Genomic DNA, 17,204 nt, shown 5'->3' with positions numbered 1-17,204 from the left:
TGTGGGATGTCACATTTTTCTCCTACCATTAGGTTTTACCATAGTGAGGTTTTATGAGTTTTACTACCAATGCATACTTTCTTTAAATTTGAGACTCGCATTCGCCCATTGTGTCACCGACTTCATCAACTGTTCTACCTTATCTGTTGAAGATCTACATATTTTTCTCAAAAATAGATGGTACATTGTTCGAATACTCTACATTATTTCATTTTAAGAACATTTAACTAATCAAAAGCTCTATTTAAATAAACAATAGCCATTTTAAAACTGCACATCATATACGACAATGGTCACTCATCTCAAAGGTGTAAATAATTCAACAATGATGGATGAAATGCGTAAAGCATTGTGTGAGTACAATAAAAATAATCCAGGTAATACTAAAAAACAAAAGCACTACGTATTATAGTCACATCATAAATACTATGTTTCCACAAATTATTAATTTATATATTCTGTGAGAACTATATTAATTTTTTATAATGTATTATCTTATCAATATAGCAAATAATTAATTTAGCACATTATCTTCAAGTTGAGAACCGTCAAAATATTAATCGAAGTTATTAATTTGTGGGATATTAAATTATAGAAATTCTATTGTATTTTCTTTTCGATAAATATGAAAATGGGAAATACCCAAAATGGTACATTTTTATAATCTTATGACAGAAATAGAACAAACCGACAATGCACAAATCATGCACACTATGCACAAAACTAAAATTAATAAAATATCCACGTATAAGTATTAAAAACTCTCAGCTAAGTGCATCACTTTACATCATTTTTCTAATTTGGAATCGAGGAAGTCGAGCGTGGGCTTTGGGTTTCTTGGTTGAGTTCAGATTTGTGAGTTCTGATTTTGAAGAGAGGGAGGAGGAGAGAGCTGTCTACCTCATTCCCTACAGGTGCGCTAGGAGCGACTACGCCCGCTGAAATTCTGAGTCTTTTGGGGGGGTTTTAATGTCGTTTTGATTTGATTTCGGTGGTGAAAGGAGGCTCGAACATAGGAGAATCGCAGTGGAGGGGTCCTGTAGACTGCTTCGACGGAGGGGGACGAAGCTCACTGAACTCTCAGAGAACTCATCATCTATCCTCTCCTTTATAGCCGTCAAGCCCAAAAGCTCGGTCTTTATGTAAACACCTCAAAAACCCAACCCACACACCCCCCGCCACCACATCCACCACATCCCCCACCCACCCAACCCCCCCCCCCCCCCCCCCCCCCCCCCACACACACACACACACGCGCGCGGACGGTCCATATCTCTTATGCTAATTAATTTTGGGTTGCTGGGTTTTTCTTCAGTGGCCTCGGGGTCTGCTTTTTTGCGGCCCTCCCGGCACCGGAAAGGTAAATATTGATTGAATCATTATTTTTCCTAGATTTTTACCCTTTTAATTTGCTTGATCATATTGTTAAAGTTGTAAATAACATTGGTTGCTAATTGGGTTTTATTAATTTTGTTTGCTTATTGGGTTCTTATGAAATTTTGTGTTTTTGTTTTTCTTCATGCTAGAGAAGCTTGGTACGAGCAGTGGTTAGGGAATGTGGTATAGCACATTTAATTGTCATTAGGTACCCTATTATTCCTTAATCTTTACATTAATCTTAATCTCATGGGTACAAATGAAATGATGGCAGTGTTGTTCTTGACTCATGATAAGTTATGTTTACGATATTAAGTTGTCATGATTTTAATTTCGTTTATTTTTCTATAGTCCACATTCTGTCCACAAAGCACATGCCGGAGAAAGTGAGAATTTTGAGGGGAGATTTTTGCGAAGGCTTCCTCGCATACATTGTCAGGCAAGCCATCTGTTATCTTTATAGATGAAATAGATGCACTCTGTCCTCGCAGTGATTCTAGGTAATAACCAGTGGTGAAAGAGTGAACTCTAATGAACTTTGGACATGCCTGGCTTAACATGGTTATGTTTGAATTGCAGAAGAGAACAAGATGTTCGTAGCGCCTTGCAACTCTTTACGTTGATGGACTCTAGACATCCCCAACATCAGTACCACGGGTTGTGGTTGTTGCACCACTAACAGGAAACTAGACATGTAGTGTATATATTCCAAGACTCTTGATAACAAATGCGTAAGCAAATTCATAGATAGCTCAATTGTCCAATTCACTGTTTCTTCCGTAGTAGTGTGTAATTTGTGTTTGGCTACTTAGAAAATGTGAATGGATAAAGATTTGGATTTAGAATGTCGACAGTGTCTGTATGTCGGTTATAAGTGCAATGCATTTTAGTTATCTAGTAAAATTTTCAAAGTATATTCTGCAATTTTTAGATGCCATGGTTGAGGTTTTGGTGGAATGGTCATCAATCAGAAATTAAATGACTAAGTTACTTTTGTCTGCAGGTTTAACAGGTTTAACGTTAGCGCCACTTGTGAAGGTAGATCCAAACCTAAATGTAGTTGTGCCTGCATTTCTCTGTTAGACTGAGTCGTGTTTCCTCTTCCATTACAAACTCTTAAGTTTGTTCACGAAGTCAATGGTCTTTTCTAATAAGCTTTTCTGTTTTATTTATTTGTTTTTCAAGGGTATGTTTGTAATCAGTTTGGTTGTACCGTGTAATCAGGTTGTGAATTTTTGAAATTTTGAATTGAGAGAGAGAGAGAGAGAGAGAGAGAGAGAGAGAGAGAGACTCCAGAGCATTCACAGAAATTGGAAATGGGTTTGAACTTTGCAGATCGCTATCTGCTATCAAACTCAAGGTTGTTCTTGCACGTTAAAACCCAGATTGCAGATTGAAAGGGGGTTAGGCTTAGTAATTTATGAAGAAATTGAATGCAGGTTGGGAAGAAGAGAGTGTAGACTTCGTAGGGAGAGAGGAGAGGAGAGGAATCAGAACATGGGAAGAATTAACTCATTTATATGCAAGGGCAATTTGGTCATTTCAAGGAGTAAGGAAAATCCTATTTCTATAATTGTTGTGCATCGCGTGCGCATGACGTGTACATATTTGAAATGTCCTATTTCTATCCCAAGATTAAGAAATTGTCCAATTTTAGGGTATTTTCCTATGAAAATTTCCTTCAACTTCAATACATTGTACTCGAATCATTTTGGTAAAATCAAGCCATATGTCAAACCATTAACATCATCTTCCACTATAAAGGTTTCCAGCTACCGATTTTTCAGAATAACGAATTGAAGTATCAAAGTTTAAATTTCAATTATTTGTTCATTTGATTTTTGCACGATAGTCCCGCTTAATATTTTGTATATTTCCAAAATTCATATAAAAACTGCTTCACAATGTTAATTGTTGTCATTATATAATAAGTGTCTTCTCGACATATGACAAAAAATATCACCAATCAGCTTTGACATTCGGCTTGCAGCAAGTCGAAATTTGAAGAATATATTACCATTGATGATGTGATTTGGACACATAAGTTGACATTTTTGTTGGCACTCTCTAGTATGAGAGAGACCCACATACCATGGTACAGTACAGCTCATATGTACTAGAAAAGTATCTTCAACAAGTGTGTTAATTTTGTATGTATGGATAGTTTTATTACATGATTACATCATGATGAAAACAAACAAATAAAAACTAAAAGAGCCATCCTATTTGGATACACAAATTAACAATCTTTAATATAAGTGTGTTCACATACAACGGTAGAATCCACCTCTATTAGAGAGTGTGTCAGCAAGTGTACTAATTTTGTGTATCCAAATATCTTTACTAAAACTGAAAATATATAATCAAAAGTACAATCTAGTCTCCAATCCTTCTTTACATTCTAGCCATACACATTGCCATCTTCACATAGAGCGAAGCTTGTATATTATCAAGGAATCGAAAATACGCATACCTCCACATCTTGTTAAGAACTAAAGAACCACAAACTCCCCAAAATCCGACAATAAAACCTTAGGCTGCAAAAATATAAAACCAGGGAATCTCATCGCATTCATTGTCTGTATCTTGATCGACATTGTTCATATTATCTAGATCAATTTCTTAGCACTCATTTGGAAGTGAAGCGCCACAAAGTTTTGGTTTCCCCTCAAATGGAAAAGCTTTAAAGCTTTGGAGCTGTGTGCCGTCAGTATTTGTCCTTAAAGATTATTGTACGAGACATCAAAATCATTCAAGAAATTAAGGCTTGCAATGGGCGAGGGGATTTTTCCGAACAAATGATTTGTGGAGAAAGTCAAAATCTCTGAATACTTTAGTTTAAATATTTGGTCTAGAATGTCATTGTAGAAAAAGTTGCCATTAAAATACAACTTACAAATAAGCTGCAATTGGCCGATCTCAGTAGGTATACTACCACTAATGTTATTGTCCTTAACTCTTTCATACCTGGAAAGTTGGACGATCCACGAAGCACAAAACTTGGATTTTCAATTACACCACTGAAGAGGGGAAGTTCAATTTCATAATTGTTTACTAGATATGCATTCGCCATTATTGGCAATCTACAAAGTTATGTTGGAAATTCACCTAAAATGTGGTTGTTTTTGTTGGAAATGTACCCTAAAGCCAATCATATGATAATACTTTATAGACATTTCACATGTTAAACTAATCTAGTTTAATATAAAGAGCAAAGATTATTGTTTAAAGCCGTCTCATATAAATGTTATATGCTTAAACGTTAGGTCCAAGGAATATGTAATTGGGAGAATGTGATCTAAAGAAGTTAGATTCATGAGACCATTCTCTTTTGTATACATATCCTAAACGTTCCTGATCATAGGATTGCCAATTGGACATTGACAGTCCGTTAAGATCAGTATGTGCTATGTCTTCTCTTAAAGAGAGTGACTGGTCTCCAAGACAATCATGTAGGTGCTCAATGGAAAATGAGTCCATTGAATGTGATCAAAAAGGAGTTCTCATACTAATGTCACATGAAAACTCATGGTTGGGATAATGCAAAGTAGTCCTTTGAACTATGGCATCATAGTTGTCATCTTTGACTATGTCATAGTCATTCCGCCAAAGGGTGTCCACGACATAGTTGGGGTTAAGCCACTTAGCCATGGAGGCAAGTGATTGCACAACAAGGGATCTCTAATCTTCAAACCGTTTTAGGGAGAATACTCTATAATATGATTAAGAATCTCTGGCCAGAGTATGAATGAGATTTAGGAATTCGTTCCAAATCACATTCAAGGTAATCATATAAGTAAGAGAATCACATTGGATAATAGACATGAATAAACTATCAAATCAAACAATGTGGTCAAGAGTATTGTATTAGAGAAAGACCATATTGCATTGTAATCCCAAACTGAATAGGTTCTCTACCTCTTCTGATTAGCTTGGGTAGCCATGACATACTGCTAGGTGTCACTCATAGTTTGTGGAAGCCCTAAAGGTGTATAATCACTAAAGGGAGAATTGAAAAGTAAGTTTCAATTCACAATCGATTTGAAGAGTTCTAATCATCCACTGCCTAGCTAAGAGGAATCTAATGGATTGTACACCGTGTAAGGTAGAGATTGAAGAAACAACAGAGATGAGTAAGGACAATTAAATGGTTTAATTATTTATGGCTAGGATTAATTAATATGTTAATTAATCAAACGAATAAGTTTGTTTTAGACCTCGGGTTAGTTTTGGGCCTCAAGGCCCAATGGGCTTCGAATGTCAAGACCAATAACTCAAGTTGTATGACAACTTGAAAATACAAAGGGCATGAAAGCCCAATGAACCCACATGGCCGGCCATAAAGAGTGTGAGGGAGAATTGATTTTAATTTCAATTATGCCACTCAATGTAAGTGGCTATAGAAAGGAAATTATAACCCATTCCCTCATAAGGGTTTTCTAGAGAGAAAAGAGAAAAACACAAAAAAACTCTCTCTTCTCTTAGGAGGCCGGCTACCCTAGGAAGAATGGACTAGCATCCATCTCTTCCTTAATGCTTTCCTTGGTGTGGAAACTTAGAGGTTCCCTTTCTTGGGAACTTGGAGAATCCATTCTTTCATCCATATCCAAGAAGTCATGAAGCCAAGAAGCAAAGTTCCTCCATCCACATCCATGGAGCCAAGGAGTAAGGAGACTAAGGAAAGAAGGCCCTCACATGGGTGAATATCGTTTGTTAAGCAAAGAGGTGCTTCAAAGGTATAAAAGTTTCTCAACTCTTTTCTTTAAGATTTGAGTTGAGTCTTGGTTCACCACAACTACTAGGCCTTGAATTTCATGGGTAAAATTTTATTTTTGAGTGCATACAAGCATTGCATGCATAGATGTTGCTCAAATGAACTTGTTTTCACAAATTATTCCTTCAGTTTTGGAAATTCACAAAAAAAGAGTTTTGAAAGAGCCCCTAACCAACTTGGAATTGATCCTGTGATTTGATTACCACCTAGATAGAACGTCTCTAGATTCTTTAGGTTTGATAACCACCCAGGTATCTGACGAGTGAGCCCACAGTTATCCAAACTCAAGAAACCACAAGATTTTGGAATCCATGAAAATCAACCATGTCATCATCAGTTGGCATCGTCTTGTGGTCAAACGAACTGGTAAGAGGAGTACATGAAGACTTTTGCAATGCATTAAGACAGTTGGCATCATTGCCCCTGTGACATTGGTCAACCGTACATAACCAAGCGAGAGGAAGGACAAGGAATTTAATGAAAGAATCTCATGTTGTATTTGTCCCTTTTTTTTTTGTTGGGAAACTGTTGTAATTGTCCTTCTAGATAATGATAATCACTCAGCTGAATTGCTTTTAAGGACCTGCACGAGTAAAGGCTTGTTGGCAAGATACTAGTCAAGTTATTACCGACTCCAAAGTATCATCCACGTCAACACTTAAAACGCTTTAGGCCTACTAAATGTCTCAACTTATAGGCAGTTATTTAGAATGTTATAGCATATTGAAACCAACGTCGAATCACCCTTAAAAGTTTAGGTAGTTATCTACACTTGACCCAAAAAAGTTCTGAAGCTATAAGAATTACAATAAATGGAATTAACTCTCATATTGTCCACAATAATGGATGAACTGGAAACAATTAACAAGTGACAATCCCTTTGTTCCTGTAAAGCAAGCCAAGTATAGTTGCTGAAAGCAATGCCATCATTTAACCAACCAAAAAGAAGTAATTTGAGTTTGATCAGCTTTCTTCTACTAAACAAAAGCCAACAACTAAAGCAGTACACCAAATTATTTTCTACACATATTAACAAATGATCCCTGGAAGGCCAAAACAGATTGCCGCTGACGACAAGTGCTAAAATGGAATACAAGCTCTTTCAACTGTACATCCGTAGGGCCTCGTGAACCCTTCTGGCTTTCCATCCTTCAGCTATGGGAATCTCAATCCACAGAAGAATTGGTTTCTGCAGTTTCATCCTCACTGAAGCTAGATGGCATCTCCATGGCAGTTCTGAAAGTGAAACAATGCCGTCAGAAAGCAGATAGACACATGTATCTATGTCACAAACAAGTTTAATCCTTGATGATACTACATTGGCAACACAGATATAGTAATACTCAGTTAATCCTCGAAATGAAATGAAATTATAAAATAAAAAATAAAAAATTATTTTCGTCTAGGACAGAATTGGTACTGTTCCGAACTCATGCAGCTAAATTCGTGTAAAAACTTTGATTAAGTGGATTATCAAGATCCCAATTAGTGATAGCTTCATTCTAATGGCATTCCCACCATCCGTAATCTGAGCTTAGATTATACAAGAATCCACATGAAGAAGAAGCCCCTCATCAAAGTACTACCGCAAATAGAATTTACTACAAATAATAGCACGTCATTCTGGTAAAGGGAAATGCTACTGTAACTGAAACAATAAAGTGAAGCAAATCAGTATGCACTCTAATGCTCGTCAGCAAACAATAACAGCCTAACCCAGAAAATATTTTGCCATCTACTGCATCTGCAATATTAACTCTGACATGTAAGATTGCTGCCAAACATTTAACATGCAGACATTAATTAAAGTGACTGGGGAAAATGTGGTGTTTGCAGGCTTAACTTCAGCAGTCAAAAGAGAAAACAATCCCTAGTACATATATATAAATTTTCATCCTGTATTTTAAAGACGGACAAAAATTGATGGTCACAATCAACGTAGAAAAAAGCACATCCACAATTGAAGGATGCCATACTAACCCTTTGATCTGATTTTTACGAGGTGGCATTTGAGCAAATGAATTTGTTCCATAGTCTCGTTGAGGGAAATTAACTCTGGCTTGTTTTGTAACCTTTGATCAGTAAGGAAAAAGGATGTCAACATAATACGAACCACCATACATAAATAAGTAATTGTATGTAGTTATGTATCAATGCCATGCAAGCCCTATTAACATTGTCCCACTAAAGTTCATACTCACCGCCATTTCATCTGTAGAATTCATTCTTCTAAGTGGATTGTGATAGTCTTTCATGGCCTTACATTCTCCGTCAAACTTCTCCTCCTGGAACACATAGCAATTAAAATAGTCACAAGGCAAGTAGTTTTGACATGAGAGTCGTTGAATAATAGAGCACATAAGTCAAAAGGTACGGTCTCAGAATGCTCAACCATAGAACTTGAAGGCCTTGACTTCAAGTACTCATTCCTTTGGACAATCTTGGGGCTCATAAATTTATCATACTCATCTAAGCAAGGCTCTGTTTGTTCACTAGTAAATTTCCTACCATAGTTACCCTTAGATCTCATTCTATCTTTCTTATTGCTATTATAAGCAGAAATCCCTCCAGAAGGTTTATCATAAATATCCAAGGAGGAATTTTTTCCAGGGGAAGAATTGGTATCGTTGAGATAAGTCAACTTTTGTCTCAATTGCTTGCCCGATTTCTTCTCCTGAAGATCAAACCCATGCATGATGCTAGGATTTTCCTGCTGGGAATTCAACCTGGAGTTGTATACTTCATATCTCTGCAAGAGCATTAGAAGATGGAAAGAGTATCATAATAGGGAGGGAGGGGCGCGGGGGGGGGGGGGGGGGGGGTGGGGGGGGGGGGTGGTGGGGGGGGGGGGGGGGTGTATAGAGGACATAATAGAAGAGTTTTATTTTGCTTCCATGAAACCAAGTATTAACAACCAATTATTTGCTTCCAGTAAGGACACAAATTGAGGTGCAAGTTGTGCTAAATCAAAAATTTCTATTCTAATTTCAACTTATGGAACTGCAATTTGCTTATATGCCAAGACAACGATGCAAGAGATCAAATGGTTCATAAAAAATGTGGCTGGTCGACTGGCAACACTTAAGTTCAATTGACTTGTTAAGTTTTCCTTGCTGTGAATTTGTGATTGGTATATACTGAAAATAAACAAATAAATTAGCCCCATCACAAAGTTGTCACACCCTTTCCCACACCAGATCTGTCAAAGTGTAACAAAAATGCATTAGGTCCGCTTACAGTGCTTGGACTTAGTTGCCCTTTCACTCCAGAAATGTCAGGAGAACGGAGGACAGTATTCCCAATAGTGGATGGTTCTGCGCAGCAATGAACAAAACAGAAGTATAATACTAGTCTGCAAGAACCTAATATATAAGTATACAAACAGTACAGTTAATATTAAAAGACTGAAGAATCTGAATGGAAGCTAATCACACACTGCTAGAGTACAGCGTCAAGATAAAAGAGAGGAGAAGCAATGTTTAGCTTCTTTAATAAACATGCTCAAAAAATATATTGTCGCTTCAGAATATTGTATACATCTAATAGTTCAAGAATTACAGTTAAAGGACTGTTGTGCTAATGCCAACATAGCAACTTGATTCTTTTAATTTTTTTACTTTATAAAAGTAGGAAGCTGGGTGTTTTCATTAACAATATCTTGTTTTTTTAACTTCCCACTGTGTTCCTTGTTAATATAATTGTCCATGATATCAATTTCCCCCCACAATATTCCGTCCTTATCAACGTTAAAAAAATAAAGAGTTAAAGTAGAAGCAAAAGAAACAGAAGTTCTTCAATCCATTAATCATCATAACTATCAAGATCAAGACAAATCAAACATGAGAAACAAATGTAAAGAAACAGTTCCATATGCCACATCAGAGAATGCACAGCAGAAATCAGACAAACAGGATGTAATAAGATAAACACTGAGCCAAAGGAGTAGGGGAGTTCACAGGGAGACAGAGAGAGGGTAAAAACGTTGTGTGCTAACTAAAGGTAAATTAGTTGGATGGTCATATTTTAAAGAAAGAAGGTGCACTAAATTAAGAATATTTCAATCCACTCACTACATCTTCTATGTATCTACACTATTATAGTACGGGGATTCCTTCTTCACTGCACTTCTTCCTACAATTTGTCCACTTTCCTCCCAACTACCCATGCTTTAAAATTAGACGCAAAAAAACAGGAAAAAAAACTCAAGCACTTGTGTTTCACTGTTTCAAAAGCCTAAATTTTATCTTATGAGCTTATATAAAAACATTAGATTAAATTAAAGGTTACATCAAGTTCAAGATTTCCATGTCTACGCTACTTCGCTGAACAAGGCCCAGTGCCAGCAGATAAACATGAGCCTTCCATATAGAACAACTAGCATAATAAAATTAAATGTCACACACCTTAAATATCTTGTTTCAATGATATTACTCAAATTGACAATATTCATATTTACATCACCTATGGGCAAAGCAGATTAAAATTGTAAAAAGAAATAAAAACTACACAGTAATCATTCACACAAGGAAAATATGATGAAAAATATGAGAGCATCAACACAAGCTAAGTAACAAGATCAGAAAAACAGTTAGCAAGCTTGCTGTTCTCAGATGACTATTTCATGGAATAGGAAATTTTTTCCTATGAACAGAGTATATTATGACGTACCGTGGCTGGAACCAATAATCGGGGATTCAAATGCACCAGGAGGAAGCAAATCAAATTCTACACCTAATAGAGGACCATCCTCCCAATATTGCCTCCCGAGTTGCCTCTTAACAGCTGTAATAGCAGCATTTTCTGCTTCACCTTTTACTTTCAAAAACCCCGAGGGCTTATATCCCATGTTTTCCATGCCCTTGGTATGTGTTCGATATCTAGAAGTTTCCACATCATACGGATCCTCCTTTCGAGTCAAGAGCCTATCTTGTAAAGATGAGCTACTTTCTAAAGATGTATTATCCATGTCACCAATTCTTTCTGTATAGTGACTCCTATACTCGCGGGTGATATCTGCAGCTGTGAAATCATGCCCAGAAAGCCTTCGACTTTCAACTTCCCTTGGATCAACAAACCTATGCTCTCCATGTTTAGTGCTGCCACAAGAGTCCTGCCCAAGTCCACTAGCTCGATCCTGAATGACAACACTTGAACGATCTTGCCGTCCATTAGCTTGTGTTTCATCTCTCAACAATCTTTTGTCTTTTAACCTTCTGTGGCAAAACCATCCAGATATCTGCTTTTCTGACAATCTTAACTGCTCTGCAAGTTGTGATTTCATTTCTTCCGTAGGATATTTATGCTCTGGAAAAAGTAAAAAAGAACATTCCTTTGAGAAATTTGACGGCTCAAAACTGAGGAATACAAAAACACGCGAAGAGAAGCATCCTTACCATTATAAAATTTCTCCAAAGCCATAAGCTGGGCCGGTGTCTTGAGCTTTCTTTTCTTATTATTGTCTTGGGAATTTTTATTCTCCTCAGAATGCAGTTCATTTGATTCTAAATATCAACCAAAAAGTGGAAGAGGATATGTTAGTCACAAAATGAAATCAATAATTGAGATAAATATACATCTATCAGGACATAATTGTTACCGGATCAGCTTCTATGTATGAATATAATGCTTCATTTGTTCAACTATAAATTATGGTGGTAAAGAAAAATATGGCTAATGTCAGGGCATGTGAACAATCCGTGGATATGATGGGACTCGACAAAACCTCATCCCTATTTACTTGAGTTCAGTCAAACAGATCCTTCACCATTTCACTAAGTTAGGACCACATCTTCTGTTAAGAATATATGCTGTGTTCTTTGAAATCCTGTAATTCTGGTGTTATAAAAAAAATAAAAAAACCCTTTCATGGTATCTCTACTTAATAGGAAACTAAAGATGCTTTCCTCAAAAAAAAAAAAACAAACAAACATAGGGCACAGATACGAGATCTGTCTCCTCCATAAACAGATCATCTCTCCATTCCCCGGAACCAAATTAGAAAAGAAAACACCAAAGCCTTGAGAAATGTCTCTTCAAGAAGATCTCCTGGCACGATATTCAATTATGTCACCAGTGAAGCCAACTCTTCATTTCTATTATCAAGGCTTCTGCTGTTCTGTCCCTACCACAACACCCAAATAGAGCCAAAACAGCCTATTGCCACAGGCTGACATTTTTCTTCTTGAAATCTTTCCCCATAATGAACACATACAGTCAATAGTAGCAATTCCCACGAACCACCCATTCCAAACCAAAAGCCAGAATTAATCTAATATCGGTTTGTGCCGTGGGGGAACAAGAAAAGAAAGATATAGTCAGAAGATTCCCCCACCGTTTTGCTTGGTGCACACCAAGAGATAATGAAGAGTACTGCCTTCTCTTTTGGCATACATGTGCTGACTCACCAAGAACTACCAGCCAACCAAGTGACTTTAGATTTTGGTAGGCACCCAAGGCTTTCCAATTGAAATTACAAGGAACAAAGTGGTCGGTTGCTTTGAATTATCTAGCAATTAAAGACAAAAGGACATACAACAGAAAACTACTGACCCTGAATAGCCCATATTCTCCTCTCAGCACGAGTAAGACACATAACAAACTATTAATGAACAGCATCAAATGAGAGAATGAGAGAGTGAGAAACAAGCAACAAGCTACGAATGGTTGCTTCTTGATTCAACAATATCAAAGACTACAAATCTGAAACTGAGAACTCTTACAAAGTTATTCTCGCAATGATAATCACAAGAATAAGTTTCTCCATTAACATTATTATGATTGTGCCTATTCCCATGGACTTTCTTTCTTGTTTGAGACAACAAATAATAAGACAACCGCCACATCTATGACAGACCTTCTGAGAGAAATATAAAGTGGTGGGAATATTATGCAATTCCTTACTAGGTTGCAGGAATCCGCTATATGGTAACAGGTTAAACAAAGCCTATCCAAAATAAATTTCCAAAACTAGTCACCCACTGATCAAATTGGAAAACTAGGAGAGATCCCCTGTAAGATTCCAAAAGAAAAATGAGGATCATAATTGCAAAGCTGCATCTTCCATGCAACTACCTATTTCAAAATCCAACAACAATATTGGATAACGAAGATCACACCTACAATGGTTAATCTCACAAAAACATTTGAAAGCATTTCTGTTTTTGAACTAAACAATGCTTAAACTAAAACTGTACAAACATACAAACAACTATACAAAATATTTCGGCATATTAAAATTCAAGCATACAAGTATAGCAGCTCCAGACTTAACAAGTATATTAGATTCCCGTAACTTCAGTAAAATATGGTAGTCATGTGCAATTCCAGAAGAGTTTCTTAATCTCCTAATATCCACTACCACTAGTGGGACTCTTAAGGAGGGCACTCTAATTTCTAAAACAGACAGTACTGAAGCTTGCTCATAAAGGTACAGGTCATGGTCCAAGTCCCTTTCCACAAGCTGGACCTATGAGTCAAATGTGCCAATTGCATAAAAGTACAGGTCATGGTAGCATGCCAAACAGCATCCTCCTTCACAAGAAAATTTCCACACATTTTGTACATGGAAGAAGGCCATAGTGGCATTCCTAACATTATCCTGTTTCACAAGCATTTTTTAGATCGGATTAAGCTGTTTTGTGATACATCATAAGGCCCGCTTCAGATTTTGATTTCAATCATCAAAATTGTTTTTTTATTCATTATTCAATGATCATGCTTGCTAAAAATAGACAAATTCAAAATCACTAAGACATCCAATTGTAGTGAAGAAAATACACAAGCACAATATTTCAAGAAAACACTAAAATGAAAACCATTCTATTAAGTGGTTAAATGGTTTCAAATTTGACTAATTTTTTGAAAGCACGACATTTGATGGAAGACCTAAAAACTAGAAAGTTCAGATCATTAAAATAAAACACGGACTGGGCCCTACAATGGTGTCCCTCAAATAATCTTATGGGAGGAATCCCTTAATTGAAGCTCCCCCAAATAATCTACATTTACCTCACTTATCCATATTACAATGTCTTGTTTCAAAGAAGATTTTCCAATACACTCATAGAAAATTCAATTACTTGAGGTTTGTTATTCCAGCGCTATAACATTTGACTCAAAAATATAAAAAGGACAACACCTTAAACATACACCATATCATTTACAGAAGAATTCAGAAAGCACAACAAACCTCCCAAGTCAAGTATTACGAACATCATCTATACAAACATTCAAGCATTTCCTGAGATTTCCCCACCTGGATGCCTAATGCCGTCACCATAGCTTCTGTGCCGGTAGACTAAATGTAATCCAGAAAACAACTTAGAAAAATTAATAACCCTAAGCCAAAAAATCGTGACGAAAGCCAAATGTGGGAAACATAAAGCACTGTAAATATATGAAAATTTTATTAGTACTCATACAGTAGGAAACAAAAACCACCATGATCAAAATGCCATTTTCCTTCACTTGTAAAAGTTTGTCAGTAATCAGAACCCAGATTACCCTCATTACCATTAAAACAAACTCTCCATGCATACAAAATAATCAAAATTCCGAGAACAAACAAACAATGCAATACCAGAAATTAACATAAATCAATCAGAAAATAGAAAACCCATATCTCAAAAGCGATCTGAGATAGAAAGGAAACGACGATACCTTCCATGGTGTGAGTCCGGGGAGGGGATTCTATCGCTTTGTTAGTTTTTGACTTGTCCACGGCTAAAAAGCGTAGCCCAATAAACCTCATTGGGCAGATTGATGAAGCAAAAGAGTATGCAATTGAGTCTGCATGTTTTTGTTTGCACCCAATTCAATTTTGATTTTGGAGAGAGAAAGAAAAGGTTCATATGCAGGGCAATTTTCTTTCTTCACTTCTCCCTCTGTTTTCCCTTCAGCTGGTTTGGCTTCTCTCTTCATCCGAACAAGCATTGGGTCAAATCCCTTCGGTTATTAATGGATAAAAAACCCGTTTAATTTTATTTCACCATAATAATAAGATAATATTGGTAATCGTAGTAAGATGCAACTAAACTAAATAGATCTTAATGGGTGCCTATTAACAATCTAATTGGTTAATTTGCAACGACACATTTAGGATGACAATTTTAACCGTTAAACCCGATAACCAAAAATAACCATTCGGAGAAGTGTGGGTATATTTTGGATATAAGAAAAAATCATGAATATTATTCAGTTATGATTTTGGATGTGATTATAGGATCCTTGATCCGTATCCTATTCGAATCTGACTAGAATGAAAATTAATATAAATTATATATATATATATATAAATATATTTCTATATTCATTATTCTTTTTTTTTCTTTTTTTTTTGTTTGTTCAACGATAGATTTATTCGATTAGAGAGCAGACGAGATTTGTACCCATATTATGGTGTAAGGACAACACTCTTCTTTACCACTGTGGTAAAGGGCTATTTGCATTTGTGTACTCATTATTCACCGAACACATTAACTTGAGAATACAAAAGTGGCATTTTGTGGAAAAGTTCAAAAGTTTTCAATCAAAATCAATGAGAAAATGGTGCTTATGGGAGATAAAAAAAAATCAGCCAACATTGTCAATATTTTAAATTCAATGCTTTAATTTTTATATCTCACATGTGATAGCCTATCCCTAATTCTACGATTTTATAAATTTTAAAAGTGTGAATTGACAAAATTGCCCTTAAAAGTGGGGGATGTTGACTTTCATTGACCAATGTGTAGTGAAATGTACGAAACATTCTTTTAGCGTATCGTCGTAGTGCTTGTCACTACGAATGCATAGGCGCAAGTGGAATCAAAATCGGAGTTACAGATAAAATTTTACAAAACATCGAATACCTAGGGCAAATTTGAAATTTCATGATTAGGGATATTTTGTATTGTTGTTTGTGTGACATGTGGGGCCCATGCCCTATCTCTTCACCTCTCACGTGTCTCCCTAAATCTCGGACCCTCTCTCTTTCAAAATCCCTTAGGCCATCTCTAACCACCTCTGGCCTTCCAAGATATTAATATTTTAATAAACAATATAGGGCCATATTTTCCTCCATCTCCAACCGAAGGTCATAGGGCCAAACATAATTTATTCTTTAAATTTAAAAACTACAACAACTTAAATTTAAAAACAACAATTTAAATTTAAAAACTACAACTTAAATTGAAATAGAATGAAGTGAGATAGTCTGAAATGATGAAAATTATGTGAAAAATGGTGTAGGAATGACTTAGGTATTTATAGGAAAAAAAAGGGAATTTTTTAAATTCATAAAAAAAAAAAAAAAAAAAAATTTGAATCCAATTGTAATTGACGTCAGCTAGCCGTTGTATTTGAAATTTTGGCCTACCATTCCTGTTGGATATAACCGACAAGAATAATGAAAATTCTAGCCCCGACCCAGGGCTGGCTGGCTGGCTGAGTTGGGCCAGTCGATTGGCCCTTTAGCCTTTTTTGGTCCAATGAGGCCCACGAGCCTTTTGGCCTAGCCTTTGGTTGGAGTCGATTTTCGAGCTATTTTCAGCCTTCTGGACTCTTCGGTTGGAGATGGCCTTAGTTCCTTCAAACTTTTGGACCACACCCCATTCCTCTTTCTTATCCACGTGTCTCTCATTTCTTCCATTATTTTTAAACACTCTGATCTCTCTCTCAGCTGTCATTCGAGCTCTCTACCTCTCAAACTCTCTCTTTTTTCTGCACACGTAGAGAGGCCAGAAGGCCATACACCAAAGCCAGTCATCACCTGCCACCTTCTCCGGTGACCTACACTACCTAACCACCACCTTAACTCCGATGAGTCTTTGCCTTTACCATATCTCTCTTTCTGTAAAATCTGAGGCCGAGACCACCACTCTCGCGGTGGATCACCATATCATCGCCATCAGCCTTGTGGAAGACCACTGCCTTCGTAACTACTTTGCTTAGGACACCCAAATGGAAAAATCGAACTGCACAATGACTTATATCATTGTTCATACCTTTCCTCGACCACAGTAAGCCTTGAGAATATCAAATTCTTTTTATTTTGAAGCTCATGGGTTGTTTCCAA

At 36.5% G+C, this 17,204-nt stretch overlaps 1 protein-coding gene and 2 long non-coding RNA genes across 9 annotated transcripts; 2 read left to right on the top strand and 1 right to left on the bottom strand.

The window, feature by feature from the left end:
- Positions 1 to 782: 782 nt before the first annotated feature.
- Positions 783 to 1,164, top strand: LOC125472995. Its single transcript, XR_007254935.1, has 2 exons — positions 783 to 914; positions 1,002 to 1,164. It is a non-coding gene; the product is annotated as an uncharacterized LOC125472995 (long non-coding RNA).
- Positions 1,165 to 1,225: 61 nt separating this feature from the next.
- On the top strand, positions 1,226 to 2,629 carry LOC125472992. 2 transcript variants are annotated; one of them, XR_007254934.1, is made up of 5 exons: positions 1,226 to 1,360; positions 1,527 to 1,585; positions 1,729 to 1,877; positions 1,957 to 2,108; positions 2,381 to 2,629. It is a non-coding gene; the product is annotated as an uncharacterized LOC125472992 (long non-coding RNA). The 2 variants fall into 2 exon arrangements; XR_007254933.1 differs by lacking the exon at positions 2,381 to 2,629 and having other exon boundaries at positions 1,957 to 2,222.
- A 4,325-nt stretch (positions 2,630 to 6,954) lies between these two features.
- LOC125472991 lies at positions 6,955 to 15,093 on the bottom strand. Of its 6 annotated transcripts, XM_048575187.1 has the most exons (10): positions 14,810 to 15,093; positions 11,889 to 11,975; positions 11,545 to 11,652; positions 10,820 to 11,455; positions 9,389 to 9,465; positions 8,544 to 8,900; positions 8,353 to 8,436; positions 8,132 to 8,223; positions 7,705 to 7,799; positions 7,394 to 7,674 (listed from the first exon to the last, which is right to left on the bottom strand). In XM_048575187.1, the coding sequence occupies exons 3-10, from the start codon at positions 11,567 to 11,569 to the stop codon at positions 7,649 to 7,651; spliced, it is 1,392 nt and encodes a 463-aa protein (XP_048431144.1). In that variant the 5' UTR covers positions 11,570 to 11,652; positions 11,889 to 11,975; positions 14,810 to 15,093; the 3' UTR covers positions 7,394 to 7,648. The 6 variants fall into 6 exon arrangements, with proteins under 6 accessions (XP_048431143.1, XP_048431142.1, XP_048431144.1 ...); XM_048575186.1 differs by lacking the exons at positions 7,394 to 7,674; positions 7,705 to 7,799; positions 11,889 to 11,975 and adding exons at positions 6,955 to 7,387; positions 7,868 to 7,925 and having other exon boundaries at positions 14,810 to 15,092; XM_048575182.1 differs by lacking the exon at positions 11,889 to 11,975.
- Positions 15,094 to 17,204: the final 2,111 nt, after the last annotated feature.

The sequence above is a fragment of a genome, unplaced genomic scaffold (genome assembly GCF_019419815.1).
Source record: "Pyrus x bretschneideri cultivar Hongxiangsu unplaced genomic scaffold, Pyrus_bretschneideri_v1 Contig79, whole genome shotgun sequence".
Lineage (NCBI taxonomy): Eukaryota > Viridiplantae > Streptophyta > Magnoliopsida > Rosales > Rosaceae > Pyrus > Pyrus x bretschneideri.
This window is presented reverse-complemented; position numbering and strand designations above follow the sequence as displayed.

Coding starts and splice junctions, on each gene's coding strand:
- LOC125472991 (XM_048575182.1), bottom strand. CDS start 14,900: ATGAGGTTTATTGGGCTACGCTTTTTAGCCGTGGACAAGTCAAAAACT. Junction 8,437..8,543: donor CAAGGCCTTCAAGTTCTATG/GTTGAGCATTCT, acceptor TATGTGTTCCAG/GAGGAGAAGTTTGACGGAGA. Junction 7,675..7,704: donor GAGGGGCTTCTTCTTCATGT/GGATTCTTGTAT, acceptor AGCTCAGATTAC/GGATGGTGGGAATGCCATTA.